At 35.6% G+C, this 24,971-nt stretch overlaps 1 protein-coding gene across 1 annotated transcript; it reads right to left on the bottom strand.

The window, feature by feature from the left end:
* Positions 1 to 4,593: 4,593 nt before the first annotated feature.
* Positions 4,594 to 24,971, bottom strand: LOC123551631 (uncharacterized). The gene is made up of 8 exons (XM_045340699.2): positions 24,842 to 24,971; positions 20,158 to 20,273; positions 18,683 to 18,836; positions 12,126 to 12,377; positions 10,924 to 11,042; positions 9,860 to 9,962; positions 8,614 to 8,682; positions 4,594 to 7,604 (listed from the first exon to the last, which is right to left on the bottom strand). The coding sequence occupies exons 1-8, from the start codon at positions 24,903 to 24,905 to the stop codon at positions 7,432 to 7,434; spliced, it is 1,050 nt and encodes a 349-aa protein (XP_045196634.1). The 5' UTR covers positions 24,906 to 24,971; the 3' UTR covers positions 4,594 to 7,431.

Raw genomic sequence — 24,971 nt, 5'->3', positions numbered from 1 at the left:
CTAGACTTACAGGTGACCTACAGGTAAACGCATCTGTTTCTAAATCAAGAACAGACTTTACAGATAGAGGCATCTGTTCCAGTATACAGTACCAGATTTCTGAGGTAGGTAACAGTACCCAGATACCGGAATGAATGAGGAACGTATCTTACCTGCATGTGCCAGTATACTGACCCAGGCATAAGAAGGAAGGTAACTGTGCCGGTATACCAGACAATACCTACTTATGGAGGTAACTGCCAGTATACCAGACCATACCTACTGATGGAAGTAACTGTGACAGTATACAGACCGTACCTACTGATGGAAGTAACTGTGCCAGTATACCAGACCATACCTACTGATGGAAGTAACTGAGCCAGTATACCAGACCATACCTACTGATGGAAGTAACTGGGCCAATATACATGTCCAAACCTACTGATTGAAGTAACTTGGGCCAATATACATGTCCATACCTACTGATGGAAGTAACAGTGCCAGTATACCAACCGATGGAAGTAACTGCCAGTATACCAGACCATACCTACTGATAGAAGCAACTGTGCCAGTATACCAGACCATACCTACTGATAGAAGTAACTGTGACAGTATACCAGACCATACCTAAGGATGGAAGTAACTGTGCCAGTATACCAGACCATAGACCATACCTACTGATGGAAGTAACTGTGACAGTATACCAGACCATACCTAAGGATGGAAGTAACTGTGCCAGTATACCAGACCATAGACCATACCTACTGATAGGGAAGTAACTGTTCCAGTATACCTGACCATACCTAAGGTATGGAAGGGAACTGTGCACTGTATACCACACATAACCAAAACCTACTGATGAAAGTAAGTGTGCCAGTATACCAGACCATACCTAAGGATGGAAGTAACTGCCATTACACCTGTCCATACCTACCAACTGAAGTACTTGGGTTTTAGTATTAAGAAGGTAGGTAACTATTACATGCCTTGTTACTCTAAAACATCTTTTATTTCCTGTGAAAACACAATCCTCACAAAGCCAAAGCAATAAACTGATGGTAAACTACGTATTAAATGAAAGGTTTGGAACCATTCAGGACACTAATTACAAATTCAATACATGTATTGGTGTTAAGGCAGTTACTAAAACAGAGGCAAAACTGTTTTATACAAGGTAAAACATGCTGATTTGCTAAAGATAATGAAATTTAACCTTTTACAAAACTTCAGGAAACTTGTATAATAAATTTGTCTAAATCTCCCCTCCCCAACAAAAAAAAATCTCATATCCATAAGATTCTCCCCTAACTCACCTCCCAACTATCCCCAACTCTCTCTTTTCAGGCAGAAAATGTTTAAACATTGTCTTTTCAAATTCAAATAATTTTTGGTAGATATGAATAGCAAATGATTCCGAGATGCTCATATTTTCATTCATTATCAGTCAAAAAACCTTTAGTAATGTTTGGAGAAAACAAAACACAAGCCAAAAATGCACTTTTACCATTTTTAATTTCATATTTATCATTGTTTATTAATAGAATCACAACCGATACCCTAAAGTCATTGAATGCAACCTGCTTCAGTTCATAACAAATAATCATTACACTTCTTTACGATATACAACCTTATTAACCTCAGAATTTTTGTTTTTGTTTTTGAGTTTAACACCGTTTTTCAACAGTATTTCAAATTATGTAACCTAACCTGTGTTCCTATATTATGTACAAGTACAAACCTGTTCTCAGCAAATAAGTGCCAACTTCCCCACATGAATCAGAGGCGGAGGATGAATGATTTCAGATGAAATATCTTTTAGCAAATTGTAACAAAGAACATGAACCTCACCCAGGGATCAAACTCACAACCCCGTGATCCGTAGACCTACCGGCTATCTACCTAAGAAAGTAACTGGTAAAAAAAGATAAGCAAACATAAAATACATGTTTCAAAATAACTGGGTGGTTCTTTTGCCCTGTATCAATTTTAGGGTATTAATCAGATAACTATTATGCAAATTATTCATTGTTTTAAAATCAAATACAGATTTATAAATAAAGAAGAAAACTTCACATGCTTCAACTGAATCAACTAAAAGCAACTATTTGAATATATCAGATCAGTAAATTATTAATGAAATTTTTTAACATAATGCTTTAATGTTATACTCACTTCTTACTATAAAAAAAATATATTTTTCAAATTCAATGACCATTTTTGGGACAGATTCAAGGTGTCGCGAGTTCTAAATTAACTGACGCTCATCTGATTTTTTTTTGTATAATAGAAATATTGTCATACCCATGATTTTCTAAGTCTAAAATGGGCGATCATTCTTGCAAAAAGCAGGATAGAGTTATGTTTCTTGATGTACAGCGTCCGCTTATGATGGTGAAAAACTGTTGCAAGTTTTAAAGCAATAGCTTTGATAGTTTATGAGAAAAGCTGACTTAAACATTATACTCAAGCAAGAAAACTGATTTTCTAAGTCCAAAAGGGGCAATAATTATTGCAAAAATCAGGATGGAGTTATGTTTCTTGATGTACAGGGTCATCAAATGATGGTGAACAAGTGTTGCAAGTTTCAAAGCAACAGCTTTGATAGTTTAAGAGAAAAAGTTGACCTAAACATAAAACTTAACCAAGAAATCTGATATTTTCTAAGTCCAAAATGGGCCATAAATCTTGCAAAAAGCTGGATGGAGTTATGCTTCTTGCTGTACAGGGTCAGCTTATGATGGTGAACAAGTGTTGCAAGTTTTAAAGCAATAGCTTTGATAATTTAAGAGAAAAGCTGACCTAAACATAAAACTTAACCAAGAAAACTGATTTTCTAAGTCCAAAAGGGGCAATAATTCTTGCAAAAAGCAGGATGGAGGTATGTTTCTTGATGTACAGGGTCAGCTTATGATGGTGAAGAAGTGTTGCAAGCTTCAAAGCAATAGCTTTGATAGTTTAGGAGGAAAGTTGACCTAAACATAAAACTTAACCAAGAAATCTAATATTTTTTTAAGTACAAAAGGGGCCATAAATCTTGCAAAAAGAAGGATGGAGTTTGATTTTGTAGCTTTGATAGTTTAGTTTAGGAGAAAAGCTAACCTAAACATAAAACTTAACCAGGCAACGCCGAAGCCGATCAAGTGATGACAATAACTCGTCATTTTTAAAAAAAAATCAGATGAGCTAAAAATGTACATGTATGAAACTTCAGTCTTCTGCATGTAAAATATTTGAAGGGAAATAGAGACCCTTTTCCATTTAACAATTGCCTTTGATGACATAGTGATCCACTTTTTTACTTGATATGATTCAACGTCAGACTTCCATCCAATCATTGACCATAGTGAAATTGTATTTTAAAGTTCTTTGGTCGAAAAACCAGGGGCAACATTTCCTCCCAGCAGATTGAATACACAACCTATAAATCAACAGTTCAGTGCTCCAGATACATTGTACAAAGCCTACCATGCAGGCATATGTAAGGTCAAAGATACTTAAAAGCTGACCATGTTACATTTAATAAAATGCACTGTCTTTCGTGTCAGAAATCTTCGAAATTATTAATTACTTTGGTATGACAGCACAAAAAATAAATATTTTGTCAACACTAATGTGTGAATGAATAAAAATAAACATGATGTTATAAAAATAAAAAGAGAAAACAAAAATCTTTGTACAATATTTGAATCACTGTACAATGACATATTTACAAAATTTCAATATACAGTATTTACAATGTTAAAAAAAGCTATTTAAAATATATACAAATGGAAAATTTTGTCATGTAAAGTCCTTGTAACAAACCCTTATCATCATTTGTACTTGAAACTCACAACCTACAGAGAGAACAGCCAACACTACTGCTCTTCAGCTAAGTTAAATCTAAAAATTTCTTTCTCTTTCCTAAAAAAATAATTCTAAAAATTCCCATGTTATCAAGTTAGTATTTCAGCAACTTTAAGCAATTAATTTCATGAGAGTTAAACAATTTTTTATTATTTGTTAGATTTAACATCGCACCGACACAGTTATAGGTCGTATGGTGACTCTCCGGCTTTTGATGGTGGAAAAATACCCCAGGTGCCCCTCCCTGCATTATTTCATCATGAGCGGGCACTTGAGCAGAACCACCGAACTTCCATAAGCCAGCTGGATGGCTTCCTCACATGAAGAATTCAATGCCCCGAGTCTCACTCGAACTCACATTGATGAGGGGCAAGTGATTTGAAGTCAGCGACCTTAACCACTTGGCCACGGAGGCCCCAGAGTTAAACAAGATAATGAAATTTCTAGCAAATTGATGACCATGAAACCAACTCCATATAAACTGAGAAGGGTGTATGGACTTACGAGACATAATCACTAATGATGTAAATTGCAATTGATAAATAATGAAAATTTCACATTTAAAAGACAAAATTCAAGTGATATAAAAATATATAGGAGCCGTGCCGTGAGAAAACCAACATAGCGGCTTTGCGACCAGCATGGATCCAGACCAGCCTGCGCATCCGCGCAGTCTGGTCAGGATCCATGCTGTTCGCTTTTAAAGCCTACTGCAATTAGAGAAACCGTTAGCGAACAGCACGGATCCTGACCAGACTGCGCGGATGCGCAGGCTGGTCTGGATCCATGCTGGTCGCAAAGCCACTATGTTGGTTTTCCCATGGCACGGCTCATAGTATAAAAGACTTGAATGTAAGACAATGATATGTATTATATAAATGATGAAGTATCATTGTAACAACATGGTTCACAATTATTGTAAATATTTTCTACAAATTGAATGTAGATTTTAATGAAAATTCTCACAGTCGTAAATATATATATTCTATAATATGGTGAAATAAAATGTATAGGTCAGTAAGCTTGTTTTTGAGATATCTGCCCATAGTTAAAGAGATATGCACTTTTCAAGCCTATTCTAAGAAACAATTTGAAATCATTTCATATGTCAAATTCTTCAATTTTTGAAAAATAGAAATGTTGCTGTTTTCGTAAATGAACTCACTACCATTAATTCATAGAACAAAATGATTTTCATTTCCGGGTGCCAAATCCAGGTGTTATTCTTTGTTTTTTCCATATAAATGATGGAACGCAATTATTTTTGGTTTACCAAACATGCAGAACTTCCTTAAAATCAACATATAAAGGTACAGATATCCGTGCAGTCTGATCATGATCTGCACTGTTTGCTATTCAATCAGTAAAGTTTCATTGAACTCCCCTTCAAATAATAAATGGCACTGCCTAACTTGAATGATAGACCAGTCCATTTTAGAAATTTAGCTGGCTAAAGGTTAAAATGAAACTCCAATTTTACTAATATAAGGCTGATACAATGATAAAAATTTCCCTAATAAAAATCACAGAAAAAAATGTAAATATCATACAGATAATTATTATAAAAACAAATGTATGGAATGTTCTTAAAATGAGCATTATTAGTCTATGATATGTATTTATACAATTTAATAATGTCAATCAAAAGATAAAAACGCAGTAACTGTACAATCTGAAGTGATGTATCGTATCCACTCGACCCTGAGGACTGATTCAAATAAAAAGATGTTTGTATTACCTCACAAAATGAATGAAGGCTCTTTTTTATCTATCAAAGTTAAATGAGCCGTGCCATGAGAAAACCAACATAGTGGGTTTGCGACCAGCATGGATCTAGACCAGCCTGCGCATCCGCACTCTGTTCAGGATCCATGCTATTCGCTTTCAAAGCCTATTGTAATGAGAGAAACCATTAGCGAACAGCATGGATCCTGACCAGACTGTGCGGATGCGCAGGCTGGTCTGGATCCATGCTGGTCGCAAACCCACTATGTTGGTTTTCCCATGACGCGGCTCATTATATTTACTTTGAAATATTTACTACAAAACTACAGCATTCTAAAAATGTAATTTTTAAAACCAAAACCAAATAAACATCTTTGGAATGTGTATACACACATCACATCATAGTAAACATGGACTTTGCTGATACAAAGATAGTAAAGCAAAAATGTAATGTCAAGTCATGTAAGAAATCTGACAGAAAATATGTTATCAATAAAGTTTTCTTTTGTAGTTACTATGAACGCATTTAAAACAGAAGTGTATTCTGTGACAATATGTAAAATAGTACATGTATTTCTAATTATGAAATTTGATTTTTCCAATGTGACAGTTGCTACAGATCCAGTTTAATGAAGATCCAACAAGCAGTTCATTAGAAGTAATTTAAAGTTTTTTTGTTTTGTTTTTTTATTTTTAGCTTTAGCAACCCCTAAAAAGGTCAAGTGCCCCCATTTGAACAAATTGGAAAATAACATTATAATGATGCTACAAACCAAGTTTGATGAAGATCCGTAATTCTAATGTATTTCTATTTTTAGCTCTAGCGGCTCATAATAGCGTCCAAGCGCCTCTTTTCTGAGAGGACACTAAAACCATACTATAAACCAAATCTGATGAGAATCCATCAAGCATTTCATGAGATAGTTTTAAAGATACTTCCTTTTCTTTTAGCTATAGCTGTCCCTTAAAAGGGGCCTAATGCACCTATTTGAACAAAATTGGAAGTGGACCTCATAATAATGTTACAGACCAAATTTGCTGACGATCTAATCAGAGCTAGTGAACCCTAAAGGGGACCAAGCACCCAATATGAATGAATTTGGGTGAGACCACTAAAATGAGGCCATTAATCAGCTTTGATGACGACCCATCAAGCATTTTACCAGAAGAAGTTGTTTAAAGGTTTTTTTAAGGTATACCTATTTCTAGCTACAGCAACCCACACTTAAAATGGGGTCAATTGACCCAATTGAATGAACTGGAATAGAACCTTGAGGTGATGCTATAGATTAAGTTTGAAGAAGATCTATCAAGTGGTTCATGAGAATTTGTTTAAAGGTATTTCTATTTTCAGCTCTAGCAGCCCCTAAAAAGGGAACCATATGAACAAACTTGAGAGAGCATCTTGCCAGGGTTCTACAGACTAAGTTTGGTGTAATTCTGACCAGTTGCTTCAGAAGTGAAGTTTATGTAAAATTGTGAACGATGGACACTGGATGCTTGAACATCCACTTATACCCATAGCTCACCCTGAAATTTCAGTTCAGATCAGCTAAATAAATGGTAAAACTAATTTGAGTGCTAATTTAAGCCTGGTCAACTTATGGTGACTACACTACATGTATATATAAACTACGGAAGTTCTTTCACAACATAAATTGTAAGATATCACGCAAAATCCGCATGTTTTGTAGAAAGTTTCAGTTGATTTTACATCTACTGTGGTCTGATTTACTTCTATTTCTGACCTTAAATTCAGTACTTGACAAAATCTATCTACAGCATTCCTGAAATACAATGATATAATGCCTGTTTGTCCCTGACAGGTATAATGTCTCTTACTGCATTAATACACTTTCAAATCTGAATCAATACTCCAAGTCACAAGAAGCACATATGCAGGATGGAAATTAACAGTGTTAAAGACATTGCAAGGTAACTGATCATCATCCTCCCAGACTTGTTACATAAATCTGAGTCACAGAAACAGTAGTTCACAGATCGTCCAAAGTCATCAGCTGTCTTCTGACAACCTAGGAATGGTTCATCAATCTCTGGAATCAGATATGAAAAAATTCATTAATTATTTTTACAACAAATGAACAATAAACCATAATTTGAAATCAACAAATGAATTATAAATCATAATTTGAAATTGACATACAGTGAAAATGTATTCATTCTTTTCAGAGGTCAACAATCTTAATCAAATACTTTTACTCTTTGCATCAGGTCAATAAGCAAGCCATTTTTTTCCATAAAAAAAAACATGTTGCAAACAGTTTAATAAAGCAGCTGTCTCTGCCATACAGAAGTTATTTAAAGCTGAGAATACACATAAAATTGGCAAATTTATTGAGAAGACAAAAATCATCTAGAGTAACAACAGTGGAAGACCAAAATCTGTCCAGAGTAACACCAGTGGGAAAACTAAATCTATCTGCAGTAGCACAAGTGGGAAAACCAAAGTCTATCTAGAGTAATGCCAGTGGGAAGACCAAACTGGTCTAGAGTAACACTAATGGGAAGCTCAAAATTTGTCTCGAGTAACACTGGTGAGAAGATCATAACCTGTCTATTGTAACACTAGTGGGAAGACCAAAACCTGTCTATTGTAACACTGGTGGGAAGACCAAAACCTGTCTAGTGTAACACTGGTGGGAAGACCAAAACCTGTCTAGTGTAACACTGCTGGGAAGACCAAAACCTGTCTAGTGTAACACTGGTGGGAAGACCAAAACCTGTCTAGTGTAACACTGCTGGGAAGACCAAAACTGGTCTAGAGAAACACCAGTAGGTGGACCAAAATGTTTACTGTACAGTTGTTGTTGCTCTGGGGAAAAACATCTACAAGAAAATTGGCGTCTGGTAAAGAAAGTATCTGTCTTTACATGGAGGTACCCACCCTACTGAAGTGTTGTTAATGCCAATTTATTTGTAGGAGCACGTGACACCACTCAATACCAAAGAATGTAGACAAAATAACTGCCTGCAACTGGGACCAAACTTTATCTGGAATTACTTTAGTAAACTATACTTGTTTGCAATAGAAAGGAAGCATACCTCTGATAGACTGTATTACACTAAGGTAGTTTGTTCTTGTGTAGCATTTTCTCATTGCCTTGTAGTATTCTGAAAAGTAATCAATAAAATTAGAAGTGAATTTTAGTATTTAAATTTCTACAGTAAGTTGTCTTTCCTATAAGTTTTGCTATTTTAACAAATATTGTTCTATAATGTAGAATTCTATTAAACAATTTTTTTTTCAAAACATCACTGTTCCTAAAGGAAATTCAGCTAAGAAAAATGATAGGGTATACAGACATTTTGTGAAAAAAAAAAAAAATATTCAAAATTTATCTATTTCCAATCATACTTGCTGTTTATTTTTTATGTTAATACTTTGAATTTTTTTTACATCAAAAGCAATCTGTTGCCAAAATCTATCTACCTCTTAAAGTTAAACAGCAGCACTGACTGTTTAACCTTTTGCCTGCTGGTGGCAAATGATTCTGCCTTTGCTATCAGTCGCTATACGGAAAGTAAAATTCCTGTGAACACCCCTTCAAATAATACTGCCTAAATGGTGCTGCCCAAATTGAATGATGGACCAGTCCATTTTAGAAATTTAGCAAGGTAAAGGTTAATACCTAATACTTAGGATAGAATAGATTCCTAGCAACATTTACCCTACTGGTGTAACGTCACATAAACTCCTGCACTCTTTTTCTACTTTTCTAGAGAGAAACACCAGTTATAACTATTATGTAAATCTGTAACTAAAACTAGTTTTGAATTTTGATTTTTTTTTCTGCACATCCACTCTTTCAGATACATGAATATCACTGCTTTGCTCTCTGTAAAAATTGACATATTAACTTTTAATTCATTAGAGTTCTGCTATATCTGGATCAATTTATTATTTTGTTTGGTTTAATGTCGCACCGACACAATTACCGGTAATATGGCAACTTTCCAGCTTTGATGTCCACCATCAATACATGAAATAATGCACAGAGGGGCACTTGGGGTCTTCCGTGTAGGAAGACCCCAAGTGCCCCTCTGTGCATTATTTCATCACGAGCGGGCATATTGGTAGAACCATCGACTTTCCGTAAGCCAGCTGGATGGGTTCTTCACATGAAGAATTCAACGCCCAGAGTGAGGCTTGAAACAACATTGATGAAGGGCAAGTGATCTGAAGTCAGTAACATTAACCACTTGGCCATGGAGGCCCCATATCTGGATCAAGGAATATATATGTGAAATATTATGGAACACATTCCGAGGAAGTGAACCATTAACTTACCATCATCCCAGACCTTGGAGCACACGTAACAATTACTGGCTTTTGCTGTGCCATCCTTGTCAGGATCAAATGGTTCCACTGGACAACTTGTACACTCGTAACACTAAATATAATACAGTATAAGTTAGTTATTGACATCCTACTGGACAGCCATGAACTGAACATGACCACTTTAAATTTAGATCATGAACCCGAGATGTATGGAATGAGCAGACTAAACATTATCTAAAGCACCCCGGCTCCTCTATGAAATGCATGAATTTTGACAGTTCAGTTACCATATCTATGAACCTGCATTTCAAACCAGTAATGATTTATTATTGACAGTAATTAGGCAATGATTACTATAACATCATTTATACTTCAAACCTGATTCAAGTCTTTGAAACACAAACACCAGACTGAAAGTGTATCTGGTGCTTTTGTCCACTCACTATGAGCTTCACCAGCAGACTACCTTGTCACATGCTCCTGACACTTTTTGCAAGCCATATTAACAGTGTCCAAAATGAGTGGAAGGCTGTAATATTTCAAATCCTGTTATGTGTAGAATCACATTAGCCAGAAACATGTCAGTCTACTGATGAAGTCCACAGAAAGTGGACAAAACCTCCAGATTATGTCTGAATTTGAATCTTACGTTTGAAACTTTTAAATTACTTTTGATTAAATATTGTAATGACATATTCCAACTTTAATTATCATCATTTGACTTTATGCTTGTTGGCATAAATCAGTAACAGTGAATTCATTAATTTTCATATGGGAGTAATTTTCATGTATTCTGTGTCTGGGTCAATCCACAAAATCAAATGCTTAAAGCAGTGTTTATTAATCTAATCTTCAAAACTTGGACTCCGAAATATCATATCTCCATGAAATAGCTGTTTTGACCAAAACCAAGAAATTTTGTACCCACTAAATCAAATTATCTTACAGTATTAAACAAATCCATGAAAATCAAAAATACCCACCACACATAAACACATGCCTGCAAAACAGATTTAACTATTAATAATGAATTTGTATTACTCAAAATGAGAACAATATTATATGCTAGATACCTGTACTCCATTGATTTCCTTATCGTAGTCTGTCTCCGTGCCAGTCGGCACGTAACCTGGTATAATTGGCTGCTCATTCCACGTGTTCTGGAACTCACTAAATGTACCGTCCCTCCAAACTGCAATCATACAAAATATTTCATTTTTTAGAAAATAAAGTGCTATTTGAAGTATTTTACAAATATGGAATCTGATTGTATGCCACCTATCCAAAGATTTATTATTATATAGATAAACTAAAATGTTTCCACGAAAATTGTGAGTATTCATGTAAGTGAAATAAATGCTCGAATTTTACTTACTTTAATGTGTAATTGCTCGAGTCCTACTACTGTCAAATAATTTTTGTGGGCAAAAAGATGTGGTTTCCGGCAAAACAGGTATTTTGTGTGGACAAGAATTGGTTGACACCATGATTTAAAGATAAAATCAATAGGAATTTTATTTGGTCCTTTGGATTTAATGTTTTGGTTTGGCAAAAGCACAAAGTCCATGACATTTAATCCTCCATGAATATTAACCCTTACCATGCTGGTCACGACTAATTCTGCATTTGGGACCAGTGTAGATCATGATCAGCCTGCACATCCATGCAGTCTGATCATGATTTGCACTGTTCGCCATTTAGTCAGTATCTTTTTGGTAATCCCCCCTTTTAACAGTTAATGGTACTGTTCATACTGAACGACTGACAAGTTTATTATAGAAATATAGCAGGGTAAGGGTTAATGATTTCCAAGTACAGCTTGCAACAAATACATCAACTAGGGTTGAAATGTAAATGAGCCGTGCCATCAGAAAACCAACATAGTGGGTATGCGACCAGCATGGATCCAGACCAGCCTGCGCATCCGCGCAGTCTGGTCAGGCTCCATGCTGTTCGCTTTTAAAGCCTATTGGAATTGGAGAAACTATTAGCGAACAGCATGGATCCTGACCAGACTGCGCGGATGCGCAGGCTGGTCTGGATCCATGCTGGCCGCATACCCACTATGTTGGTTTTCCCATGGCACGGCTCAAATATCCTTTACTTTTAATCACTTTCCATTATATTACTATAATTTATCATGGAAATACCAAATTTTTTGTTTTTGGTGACAGGAAAATATTCATCTGGCTGCAATGAAATATGGTTCAGTCTAAATACTGGCCACTCTACAAAATCTAACGAAACAGAAAAGCCACTAAAGACTAAAACCCACCTCCTGCAGCTATTCCATTGAGTTCTGGATCACAGTCAGGGCCTCCAGTAGGGTTACTCCATGGAAACTGTCTAAGATTCATTGCAAACCCTCTCCGGAATGTCTGAAATATGTCTGTCTTGAACTGAATTGTGAGCTTGTTTGCACAGGTTGTAAAGATGAGATTTCCAATCTCAGACTCCTTTATGGTACCACACATCCCAGTCTCGAAGTTTACACCTTTCAGCAGCTTGGCATTGTCACATCTCTCAGCTAAAGTAAGGTAAATACTGGTATTCATTTATTTTTCCTTTATATTCTGTAGACTAATGCAACACGATTTGTATTAAAATACTTCTTTAGGCAAACATACAATATAAATATTCTCTGTACTCTGTCAAATCCCCTTACAATCAGGGTTCATAATCTATTATAGGATAGAGGCTACTGAAGCATTAAGAAAGTGAAAGGGAGAGAACTAGTGTTGTACTGCATGTTCTTCATACTGATGATTTCCCTTAATAACTGCTGTCCAACTTTATGTTTGTCCTACTTTTTCAATGCAGCTCTAAATAGGCCAGCCTCTTTGTGGATAATAGATATTGGACAATTTTCAAAATGTCTCATATGTGACTGGTCTAAAAAGTAGGGTAAATCTTAATTATTTGTTGCCATTGAATTCCAAGTAAATTTAATTAAAGCTCTCATCAAAAATAATTCACCTCCCATAGCACAGCTGAACTACAGTTAAAACTAGGTACATGTATCTCAAATTTCAAGGGATAAAGTGTTATTTTACTTTGAGATAACCAAAATTCTACTTGAAACAAGAGGACCATGATGGTCCTGAATCGCTCACCTCTTCCCACATGACCCAGTTTTGAGTATGACGTCGTTTTTTCTATTATTTGACATAGTGACCTGGTTTTTGAGCTCATGTGACCCAGTTTTGAATTTGACCTAGATATTATCAAGATAAAAATTCTGACCAATTTTCATGAAGATCCATTGAAAAATATGGTCTCTAGAGAGGTCACAAGCTTTTTCTATTATTTGACCTATTGACCTAGTTTTCGAAGGTACGTGACCCTGTTTTGAACTTTACCTAGATATCATCAAGGTGAACATTCTCACTAATTTTCATGAAGATTTCATGAAAAATATGGCCTCTAGAGAGGTCACAAGGTTTTTCTATTTTTATACCTACTGGCCTAGTTTTTGACCGCACGTGACCCAGTTTCAAACCTGAGCTAGATATCATCAAGGTGAACATTCAGATGAATTTTCATGAAGATCCATTGAAAAATATGGCCTCTAGAGAGGTCAAAAGATTTTAATAATTTTAGGCCTACTGACCTAGTTTTTGACCGCAGTTGACCCAGTTTCAAACTTGACCAAGATATCATCAAGATGAACATTCAGACCAACTTTCATACAGATCCCATGAAAAGTATGGCCTCTAGAGAGGTCACAAGGTTTTTTTATTATCTGACCTACTGACCTAGTTTTTTAAGGCACGTGACCCAGTTTCAAACTTGACCTAGATATCATCAAGATGAACATTCTGACCAATTTTCATGAAGATCCATTCAAGGGTAAGGCTTCTAGAGAGGTCACAAGGTTTTTCTATTTCAAGACCTACTGACCTAGTTTTTGATTGCAGTTGACCCAGTTTCAAACTTGACCTCTATTTCATCAAGATAAACATTCAGACCAACTTTCATACAGATCCCATGAAAAATATGGCCTGTAGAGAGGTCACAACGTTTTTTTCATTATTTGACCTACTGACCTAATTTTTGGCGGCATGTGACCCACTTTCGAACTTGACCTAGACATCATCAAGATGAACATTCAGACCAATTTTTATGGAGATCCACTCACAAGTATGGCCTCTAGAGAGGTCACAAGGTTTTTCTATTTTTAGACCTACTGACCTAGTTTTTGACCGCACATGACCCTGTTTCGAATTTCACCTAGATATCATCAAGATGAACATTCACACCAACTTTCATACAGATCCCATGAAAAATATGGCCTTTAGAGAGGTCACAAGGTTTATCTATTATTTGACCTACTGACCTAGTTTTTGAGGGCACGTGACCCACTTTCAAACTTGACCTAGGTATCATCAAGGTGAACATTCTGACCAATTTTCATGAAGATCTCATGAAATATATGGCCTCTAGAGAAGTCACAAGGTTTTTCTATTTTTAGACCTACTGACCTAGTTTTTGACCGCACGTGACCCAGTTTCAAACTTGACCTAGATATCATCAAGATGAACATTCAGACCAACTTTCATACAGATCCCATAAAAAATACGGCCTTTAGAGGGGTCACAAGGTTTTTCTATTATTTGACCTACTGACCTAGTTTTTGAAGGCACATGACCCAGTTTCGAACTTGACCTAGATATCATCAAGGTGAACGTTCTTACCAATTTTCATGAAGATCTTGTGAAATATATGGCCTCTAGAGAGGTCACAAGGTTTTTCTATTTTTAGACCTACTGACCTAGTTTTTGAAGGCACGTGACCCAGTTTCGAACTTGACCTAGATATCATCAATGTGAACGTTCTGACCAATTTTCATGAAGATCTCATGAAATATATAGCCTCTAGAGAGGTCACAAGGTTTTTCTATTTTTAGACCTACTGACCTAGTTTTTGAGGGCAAGTGACCCAGTTTCGAACTTGACCTAGATATCATCAAGATGAACATTCAGACCAACTTTCATACAGATCCCATTAAAAATATGGCCTTTAGAGAGGTCACAAGGTTTTTCTATTATTTGACCTACTGACCTAGTTTTTGATGGCACAAGACCCAGTTTCGAACTTGGCCTATATATCATCAAGGTGAACGTTCTGACCAATTTTCATGAAGATCTCATGAAATATTTGGCCTCTAGAGAGGTCACAAGGTTTTTCTATTTTTAGACCTACTGACCTAGTTTTGGACGGCACATGACCCAGTTTCGAACTTGACCTAGATATCATCAAGGTGAACATTCTGACCAATTTTCATGAAGATCTTATGAAATATATGGCCTCTAGAGAGGTCACAAGGTTTTTCTATTTTTAGACCTACTGACCTAGTTTTTGAAGGCACGTGACCCAGTTTCGAACTTGACCTAGATATCATCAAGATGAACATTCTGACCAACTTTCATAAAGATCCCACAAAAATTGTGACCTCTAGAGTGGTCACAAGCAAAAGTTTACGGACGCACGCACGGACGGACGACGGACGCTGCGCGATCACAAAAGCTCACCTTGTCACTATGTGACAGGTGAGCTAAAAACTTAATATTTTTTGCCAGGACTTGTCTCAAGATAGCGAGAATTTTTAGATAAGTGAGTTTAAGATATCGAGTTTCAACTGCATATTAGCCATGCCATGAGAAAACCAACATCGTGGCTTTGCGACCAGCATGGATCTAGACCAGCCTGCGCGCAGTCTGGTCAGGATCCATACTGTTCGCTAACGGTTTCTTTAATTGCAATAGGCTTTGAAAGCGAACAGCATGGATCCTAACCAGACTGCGCGGATGCGCAGGCTGGTCTGGATCCATGCTGGTCGCAAAGCCACTATGCTGGTTTTCTCATGGCACAGCTCAATATTACAATACTTCTAAAATATTTGAAAGACATCCTGTTCATGGTAATTAGAGTACAGGAAGGCACTCCACGGACAGGAAGGACTTTAAAATTTAAAGAGATCATCTTAACATTTAAACAAGAGGACCATGATGGTCCTGAATCGCTCACCTCTTCCCACATGACCCAGTTTTGAGTATGACGTCATTATTTGACATAGTGACCTAGTTTTTGAGCTCATGTGACCCAGTTTTGAATCTGACCTAGATATTATCAAGATAAAAATTCTGACCAATTTTCATGAAGATCCATTGAAAAATATGGTCTCTACAAAGGTCACAAGGTTTTTCTATTATTTGACCTATTGACCTAGTTTTCGAAGGTACGTGACCCTGTTTTGAACTTTACCTAGATATCATCAAGGTGAACATTCTCACTAATTTTCATGAAGATCTCATGAAAAATATGGCCTCTATAGAGGTCACGAGCTTTTTCTATTTTTATATCTACTGGCCTAGTTTTTGACCGCACGTGACCCAGTTTCGAAACTGACCTATATATCATTAAGGTGAACATTCAGATCAATTTTCATGAAGATCCATTGAAAAATATGGCCTCTAGAGTGGTCAAAAGATTTTAATAATTTTAGACCTACTGACCTAGTTTTTGACCGCAGTTGACCCAGTTTCAAACTTGACCTAGATATCATCAAAATGAACATTCAGACCAACTTTCATACAGATCCCATGAAAAGTATAGCCTCTAGAGAGGTCACAAGGTTTTTTTTATTATTTGACCTACTGACCTTGTTTTTTAAGGCATGTGACCCAGTTTCAAACTTGACCTAGATATCATCAAGGTGAACATTCTGACCAATTTTAATGGAGATCCATTCACAAGTATGGCCTCTAGAGAGGTCACAAGGTTTTTTTTTTTTAGACCTGCTGACCTAGTTTTTGTCCGCACATGACCCTATTTCAAACTTGACCTAGATATCAACAAGATGAACATTCAGACCAATTTTCATACAGATCCCATGAAAAATATGGCCTTTAGAGAGGTAACAAGGTTTTTCTATTATTTGACCTACTGACCTAGTTTTTGATGGCACGTGATCCACTTTCGAACTTGATCTAGATATCATCAAGATGAACATTCAGACCAACTTTCATACAGATCCCATGAAAAATATGGCCTCTAGAGAGGTCACAAGGTTTTTCTATTATTTGACCTACTGACCTAGTTTTTGAAGGCACGTGACCCACTTTAGAACTTGACCTAGATATCATCAAGGTGAACATTCTGACCAATTTTTATGAAGATCTCATGAAATATATGGCCTCTAGAGAGGTCACAAGGTTTTTTCTATTTTTAGACCTACTGACCTAGTTTTTGACGGCACGTGACCCACTTTAGAACTTGACCTAGATAACATCAAGATGAACATTCAGACCAACTTTCATACAGATCCCATGAAAAATATGGCCTTTAGAGAGGTCACAAGATTTTTTATTATTTGACCTTCTGACCTAGTTTTTGTCGGCACGTGACCTAGTTTCGAATTTGACCTAGATATCATCAAGGTGAACGTTCTGACCAATTTTCATGAAGATCTTGTGACATGTATGGCCTCTAGAGAGGTCACAAGATTTTTCTATTTTTAGACCTACTGACCTAGTTTTTGAGGGCAAGTGACCCAGTTTCAAACTTGACCTAGATATCATCAAGATGAACATTCTGACCAATTTTCATGAAGATCTTGTGAAATATATGGCCTCTAGAGAGGTCACAAGGTTTTTCTATTTTTAGACCTACTGACCTAGTTTTTAAAGGCATGTGACCCAGTTTCGAACCTGACCTAGATATCATCAAGATGAACATTCTGACCAACTTTCATAAAGATCCAATGAAAAATGTGACCTCTAGAGTGGTCACAAGCAAAAGTTTACGGACGGACGCACGCACGGACGCAGGACGGACGACGGACACCGCGCCATCACAAAAGCTCACCTTGTCACTTTGTGACAGGTGAGCTAAAAATCTGATCTCAAAAATATTCATATTTATAAAATGTGCATAGTAAAACAGGTATAATAGACAGTAATTTTTTTTTTTAGTAATTTTTCTGTGCTTTACAAAGAGTATGTGACTGCAGCTGATGAAGGTCATATTCAGACGGTGGAATGCATGACTTCCAACAAAAGCACTAGGTGCGCATGTGACAACAGTTATGCTTCAGTTAATATCACAAAAGTAAGCACCATACTGGATCAGAATTTTTGAGTAATAATACTGGTAAGTGAATATCAAAATATTTGCATGTGAACTGCAGGAATGAAATGATTGCCATCTATGAATTCGTTTCTTAAAGTCCTTGAGTGTATGCCTCCACTCCCCCTAACAAAATGTCAAAGCAAGAGCACCGCCTTCAGGGTGCAGACACTCGTCTTGATTTTTTTGCCTCTGCATAATAGAAATATTGTCCTACCCATCATTTTCTAAGTCCAAAAGGGGCCATAATTCTTGCAAAAGGCAATGTAGAGTTACGGTACTTGCTATGCAGAGTCAGCTTTTAACTGATCCAAGTTTTAAAGCAATTGCTTTGACAGCTAAGGAGAAAAGCTGACCTAAACATAAAACTTAACGAAGAAATCTGATATTTTCTAAGTCCAAAAGGGGCCATAATTCTTGCAAAAAGCAGGATGGAGTTATATTTCTTGCTGTACAGAGTCAGCTGTTGATGGTGAACAAGTGTTGCAAGTTTTATGGTTCTTACTGTACAGAGTCAGCTTATGATGACAAACAAGTGTGTCAAGTTTCCAGCTTATGAGAAAAGCTGACCTAAACATGAAACTTAACCAGGCAATGCCAATGCCAACGCCGATCAAGTGATGACAATAACTCATCTTTTTTGCCCCAAAAAATCAGATGAGCTAAAAATGCCTCCTTCCCCTCTAGAAACTGTAACATACTTACAGTCATACAGCTTGACAAAGTCATTGCACTTTACTGGTATACCATTGGAAGTTGTTGTTCCCTCTACATCAAACTTGGTCACTGTAATCTCCCATTGATATCCAATTTTTCCAACTAGAGTCACTACACAATTTCTGTCTGCTTCATAGAAATCCTGAAGAATGCAACATAAAATTAATGAGTGTACCTAATTTCTGGTAGTTGGTAGAGAACAGATGTCGGAACACTGTAATTTACTGAAAATTTATCATCCACTATATAATATTTATTCTATTTATGAATACTGCTTTGGCAAGACCAGTAAGCACTCCATTAAATTCCTTTCACACTCTATCATCTATCTCTGAGCTTATTTATGGAAACACCCAGATTTTCTCGTAACTACAGTGACATAGACTATGCACTTTTGGTGACACAATTTTATATTTATAGTCTCTTAGGGATACTGAGTCCAGACCACAATTTTTGGTTTCTTATTCAAAGCTTAAAAGAATGTATTTAAAACATCAGCAATCACAATTAGAGTATTCAATTCTTGTAATCATATCTGTAAAGACAAGAACTGCAGACCAACAATTTTAAGATATATATAAAAACCTTTCAATCATTATACAAAATGTAATTGTCAAACCACAGTTGTATGATTAAACAAGAGCTCCATCTAATGGGGCATACTATGCCCATATGCAAGCAGACTGGGACAGGGGAGTAAAAACATAAATTAACAGAGGTGGAGAGAGTTGAAGAAGGGGGCATGAGTAGGAATGCAGGATGTATATACCAAGAATTAGTATCTAAAAACTAAACTGCAAGTGAAAAACAGAAACAAAATATTGTAGGGGCAGGTGGATGGGGGTATGGATTTAAACTGAACTGAAATAACAAAAAAAATAATTACAGGGGCATAGGGTTGGGGGGCATATGGGTGGTTGGGTCACCCGGTGTGGGTGGCAGATGAAATATAAAAAAGATGAACAGAGAGTAAAGAAAGAAGAAAAAAACAAGGCGGAGAGGCTGAGTGTTTGGGTGGTATCCCTGTGACCTTGGCAGCCACAAAATCAGTAAGGATTTTCTTCCAGTGGTACTTAGTCATTGTGTAAAGTTTTCAAGTCATATGGAAAATGTTGACTCATGGATGGACAATGACATTCCATAATAATACGTCCTTTTTTTTTTCAAAAGAAGCCGTAAAAAGATAAAGAAGATATGGTCTCTTATACTTTACAGAAGAATAGAATCAATTAGGGTAAATCCTTGAAAGTGAGTCATTTATAAAATGGATTTGTATGTTACTGTACTAAACAGTATACAAAATGTATCCGTACAATTTACTTGAAACTATAGACAGAAAATAGTCCCTTTGGTGAGCATTGACAAGAAGAATCAAACGTACTATGTAAGGGAATGCAGTATTTATTAACTAGGTACAGTATATATACATGTACTGTTGTTTGTATGTTGTTTGTTAAACAAACCTGTTCCACAGTTTGTGAATAGATACTGAAGACATCTCTGTCTTGAAGCCATTTCACCTCTGGGTTCCAAATACTGCTGCACTCACCATTCTTGTTTTGGAGAAGGATAACAGAGTCTGTAAAAGATAAAAAAAAGCTTCATATTGGTATGAACTTTTGCAACCATTTACATGAATTGGAATGTAAAGAAATTATCAAGGTAATAGGTAAAACTGAAAATGTAACAAAATTTTCAAAAACTATGTGTATATTGTTATACACTCATTTCACAATATCTAAACTATTTTCCTGAACTAGCGTGGACAACATTAGAACTGTTAACAGATCTGACAGACAAAAGTCCAAAGCGTCATACCTGATACCAAAGAATATAACTTTAGCTGTTCCAAAACGTAATTATCTTCTAAAACGGCCAATAAAGTTTGAATAAACGATACTTATACATGTAGTTTTAAGAGAAGTTTTTATGTGTAGCATATGTTATTTTAAAAATGAACAGCGTTTTAAAATGCTTTATGCCATTGGTTGAGTAGGAAAGATGCCCAGTTTGTAAGCATGAAACAGTTCAATGCAGAGAGTAACAGTGAACAATGATGACTTACTATTTATACACAGCACGATTATGATAACATGACTAAAAGATAATTTGTCTAGAGGTCCAGTAATCTATATACTTGTATTATTATGTAATTGGTTACCAGTGTGTATGATAATTGCCATGAAAAAGCTATAATTTGTAATCATAAAGTTACCTTAATTACGTGTTTTTTTGTAAATATTTTTGCTGTAAACAACTCTCATGACTGTGGGTTGGAGACAAATTGAATGTGAAATTATTTTATCAGCGATTTCCTTTAGTCACTGTTATTTACTCTGGCAGTGAATGGATTCAGCATGGGCACAAATCAAGTTTAAAATGCTGAAGAAAAGCATAAGTTTCTTATCTTAATCCTTCGATCAGAAAAAAGTTTAATTGATAAAAAATTATACATGTATTAAGTATGCACAAAATATTTAATGGCTAATAAAAAAGAAATTTAGTAATAATTTATGGATCATAAAATACTTGTTTCCGGTCACTCGCAGAGGCCAGTGTATTTAAGGTATCAAAAGTGTCTGGAGACCACCCCTTGGTTGAATTTTGATTTTGGAAATTTATACCTCATAGACCATTACTAGTTATAAGAAGGGTGCAGATGCTCACCTGATTTTTTTGTCTCTGTATAATTGAGATTTAATTACCACATCTACAATGGCTATGTCTAGTCAATTTGAAACCAAAAGTAAAAATAGAGAAAAACAAACAATAACAGAGCCAGTGACTAAAATCTGCATGACTGATTCAGATAATAATCTAAGCGATAATGAAACACACGACACAGTAATGTCTGTTGTATTGCGAGCTCAATCAGGGATAAATATTAGCTTGTAGAAGAATTGCTTTTGTTTTAATTTTTAATCTTAAATATTGAAACTTTAAAATCTTTTACTATAAAACTTGCCTAAAATGTATTGTTAACTCAAATAATCCTAAAATAAAAAAAATACCTACAATTGTAAATGCCCCGTCCCCATTCCCAATTCCTAAAATAGTGGGAAAAAAAAATGAAGTGTCTAGGGGTATGGATCCGTACCTCAAGACAAGCCTGTTAGGGGTTTTCTAGGGGTACAGACCTCCTTCTTCTAGAGATTTAGGGTTATTTACATCTTAAATTTCGTTGAAAATGAAATAACAAATAAGACTTAACCAGTGTTCACTTAAAACTTGGATCTAAATGGTTTACTGATACCAGCGTTCACCCGATTGTTTACCTTTTCTTTCAAAACCTAAATAACCGAGGAACTCCAAATGAATACACATTTCTGTGCCGATTAGTTTATTGTAAAATAAACTGTTGATAACAGATTAATGACTGATTCTAAACCTTGAATGAATTATATTTGAAAGTCAGCAGAAAAAAATTAATTAGGCATATAATAAGCACCTATTTATTTTGTTATTTAACAAGATATAATGATAATCGGCACGGAACTGATTGTTTAATAATCATTTAACCGACATTAAGCGAAAGAAACTGTTTGTGAAAACGTTCCTTGTATCTCGTAACGGCTACCAAATGTGTGACACATAAATACCCTAAGGGTTAATTATTATTAAAAACTAGTTCTTTTTTCACAACATAATTTAACATTATTTTGTTTAATCTTTTATCTTTTTTTTCTGCCAGTTCGAATCCTCGTGATTTATTTGGCATTCCTCGGTTATTTACATTTCGAAAAGAAAATGTAACCAGTCAGCTGACGTTGGTATCTATAAACAATTTAGATCCTAGTTTAAGGTGAATACTGATAAAGTCTTACTTGTTATTTCATTTTCAACAAAATTTGAAATGTAAATAACCCTTAATCTGTAGAAAAACGGAGGTCCGTACCCCTAGAAAACCCCTAACTGGCTTGTCTAGAGGTATGGATCCGTACATCTAGAATCAGATCCTAGAGGTACTGATCTGTACCCCTAGACACTTCCAAAAAAAACACTGGAGGAAATTTACCTAGCATTAGTAAAGCATAATTTACACACACTTTTCGATTTTCATCGTAAAAAAATAGTAAAAACAACTAATTCTCATGCGTTTCCGTAACATATAGTCTGTCAGAAATTAAGTTTCAAAGCATTCTTAAGATTAATTTCCAGATATCTATTTACAAAAAAATCTTTGGAAGTGGCTATTCTTACAGTCCCGTAGGAATAGCCTCGCAGGCTATTCATACGGCTCTCCCGTTAGAATAGTGAAAAGCCCGCAGGTGGTTATTCCTACAGCAGTATTGTATTAAAATACATTGTACTGAAGTCATTCAACTGATATATTTTCAACCGATTTTGCATAGAAATGACATGTAATCACATTTGGTCATTGTGTTACAAACAAAATGTCAGGTCTGAATTGATGCCAACATGTCAAGCTGATGTGTGATAAACGTCAAGTATAAAACTAAATTAAAGGGCAATAAACATGTATTGAGTGGTAAGAGATTTGTACTGTTGTGAAAAATTTGCATGTATATACACAAAACATAGATCAATAATTCTCTAACTGGTTTACTTGAAAACACTTGGTCAATATTTATTAGTGTTTCAATATTAAAAACGTAAACTATGTATTTACATCTTCATCTGTACAACCAATAATCGTTTTCCGATTTATTTAGAGACAAATTTCAGTTAAATAAGTATTTTACACTTACGATAAATTTGTTGTATTAAAATTGTTTGTTTTTGTAACAAATGGAAGTATTATAACAAAATATAATAAAATGTGTTATACTAGGAGAAATCACTTCCCTTTTTTGTCTTCTCTGGATTTCCTTACCGGAAAAATAAAGAAGTTGGGTGAAATCATATCAGTCAAATGAATTCAGTACGATGTGTAACACAAAACTGCCGTAGGAATAACCATCTGCAGGCTTTTCATAATTCGTACGGGAGAGCCGTAGGAATAGACACCTGCGGGCTTTTCACTATTCTTACGGGAGAGCCATAAGAATAGCCTGCGAGGCTATTCCTACGGGACCGTAAGAATAGCCACTTCCAAAATCTTTTTTGTTTTTGAACGATCTGGAGGCCAGTGCCTTTAGACTCGTTTTACCTATGCTCGACCAGATTTACAAGTATTTTTCTCGGAACAAATTAAAAACTGACAAGGTTGTGGAAAACTTTTAGTTTCTGAATTGACCTACTTTTAGTGGTAAATTTCCACCCAAGTGTTTGGCTGACATTGATCAGGATAAAATATCGCGCGGTTCATACTATAGGGTGTAAAACACTAAATTTTAAAGTGACATTTTCCTATGCTCGACCAGACCGATTTCTTTTTTCAGCGGTAATTATAAAATCAAACAAACAAATATTTTTATAGTCAAAACTTCATATTTTCTAGTTCTGTTTTCAGATTTTAAAATCAATAAGTTTCAGACTTCAAACAAGAGATAGAAACACCTACCTGAAAAGCGGGCAAAAGGAACATTGGTAAATGGTGTGTCTGCAGTATCCATCAAGTAATTTAACAAGAAATCGAACTGTTTTAACAATCAAACAAACCTAAAAACTTCAAAAAGTCAAATGTCCATAATCATTTTATCCAACTTGTCTTATGGCGCGATGAATCTTTTTATCTCAAGCGTCTACATGACGCAACTAATGAAGGCGCCATTTTTGTTTTGACCTTTCGAGGGGTGGGCGTGTTTGTTTACATCTTAAATTTTACTTTCAAGTCGATAGTTTACAGATGTAAGCTTATGTAAAATTACCAATAAAGGTTAGAAGACTATAAAATACGTTGTTCCAGTACTCTTCTTAAAGAATTCGGGAAAGACGCATCATTTTCAAGAGGAGATTCACGGTAAGTATTTTCACAGATGCAAAGAATCTGTCGTCTGTTGACAAACAAGCCCCTAAAAGATCTAGATCAAATATGTATGATGTCATACAAGGATGCTGGGAAGGAAATAAATGAACAAAAACCGTCAGTTCAAAGGTTTATTTCAATAAACATGTACATTTATAAATAGTGGTCGAGTACTTGGCTGGTCGAGCATAGGTAAAATGACTCTAACTCGTAAATTACAAATCGATCTGAAGCAAAAGTCTTTCAATACCTATCTGCATTACAAATATGATAATCACCTGGTAATTGAGGGTTTCCAAGCTTAATCAAACAAAAAATAACCAAAATAACAAAAGTTCCCATTTTTAATCATTTCCTGATTTGCTGACGCTTGAAGAATCCAGACGCTTGCAAATAGTAAATTCCGTC

Source organism: Mercenaria mercenaria, chromosome 4 (assembly GCF_021730395.1).
Source record: "Mercenaria mercenaria strain notata chromosome 4, MADL_Memer_1, whole genome shotgun sequence".
Lineage (NCBI taxonomy): Eukaryota > Metazoa > Mollusca > Bivalvia > Venerida > Veneridae > Mercenaria > Mercenaria mercenaria.
Note: the sequence above shows the minus strand (reverse complement) of the source record. Positions and strands in the feature narration are given on the sequence as shown.

What these genes read in the sequence shown, in the direction of transcription:
- LOC123551631 (XM_045340699.2), bottom strand. Translation starts at nt 24,905, where the DNA reads ATGGGAACTTTTGTTATTTTGGTTATTTTTTGTTTGATTAAGCTTGGA. An exon ending in ATTCACAAACTGTGGAACAG is followed by an intron (nt 18,837 to 20,157) that starts GTTTGTTTAACA and finishes TGCATTCTTCAG; the next exon opens with GATTTCTATGAAGCAGACAG. An exon ending in TGTAATACAGTCTATCAGAG is followed by an intron (nt 7,605 to 8,613) that starts GTATGCTTCCTT and finishes ATCTGATTCCAG; the next exon opens with AGATTGATGAACCATTCCTA.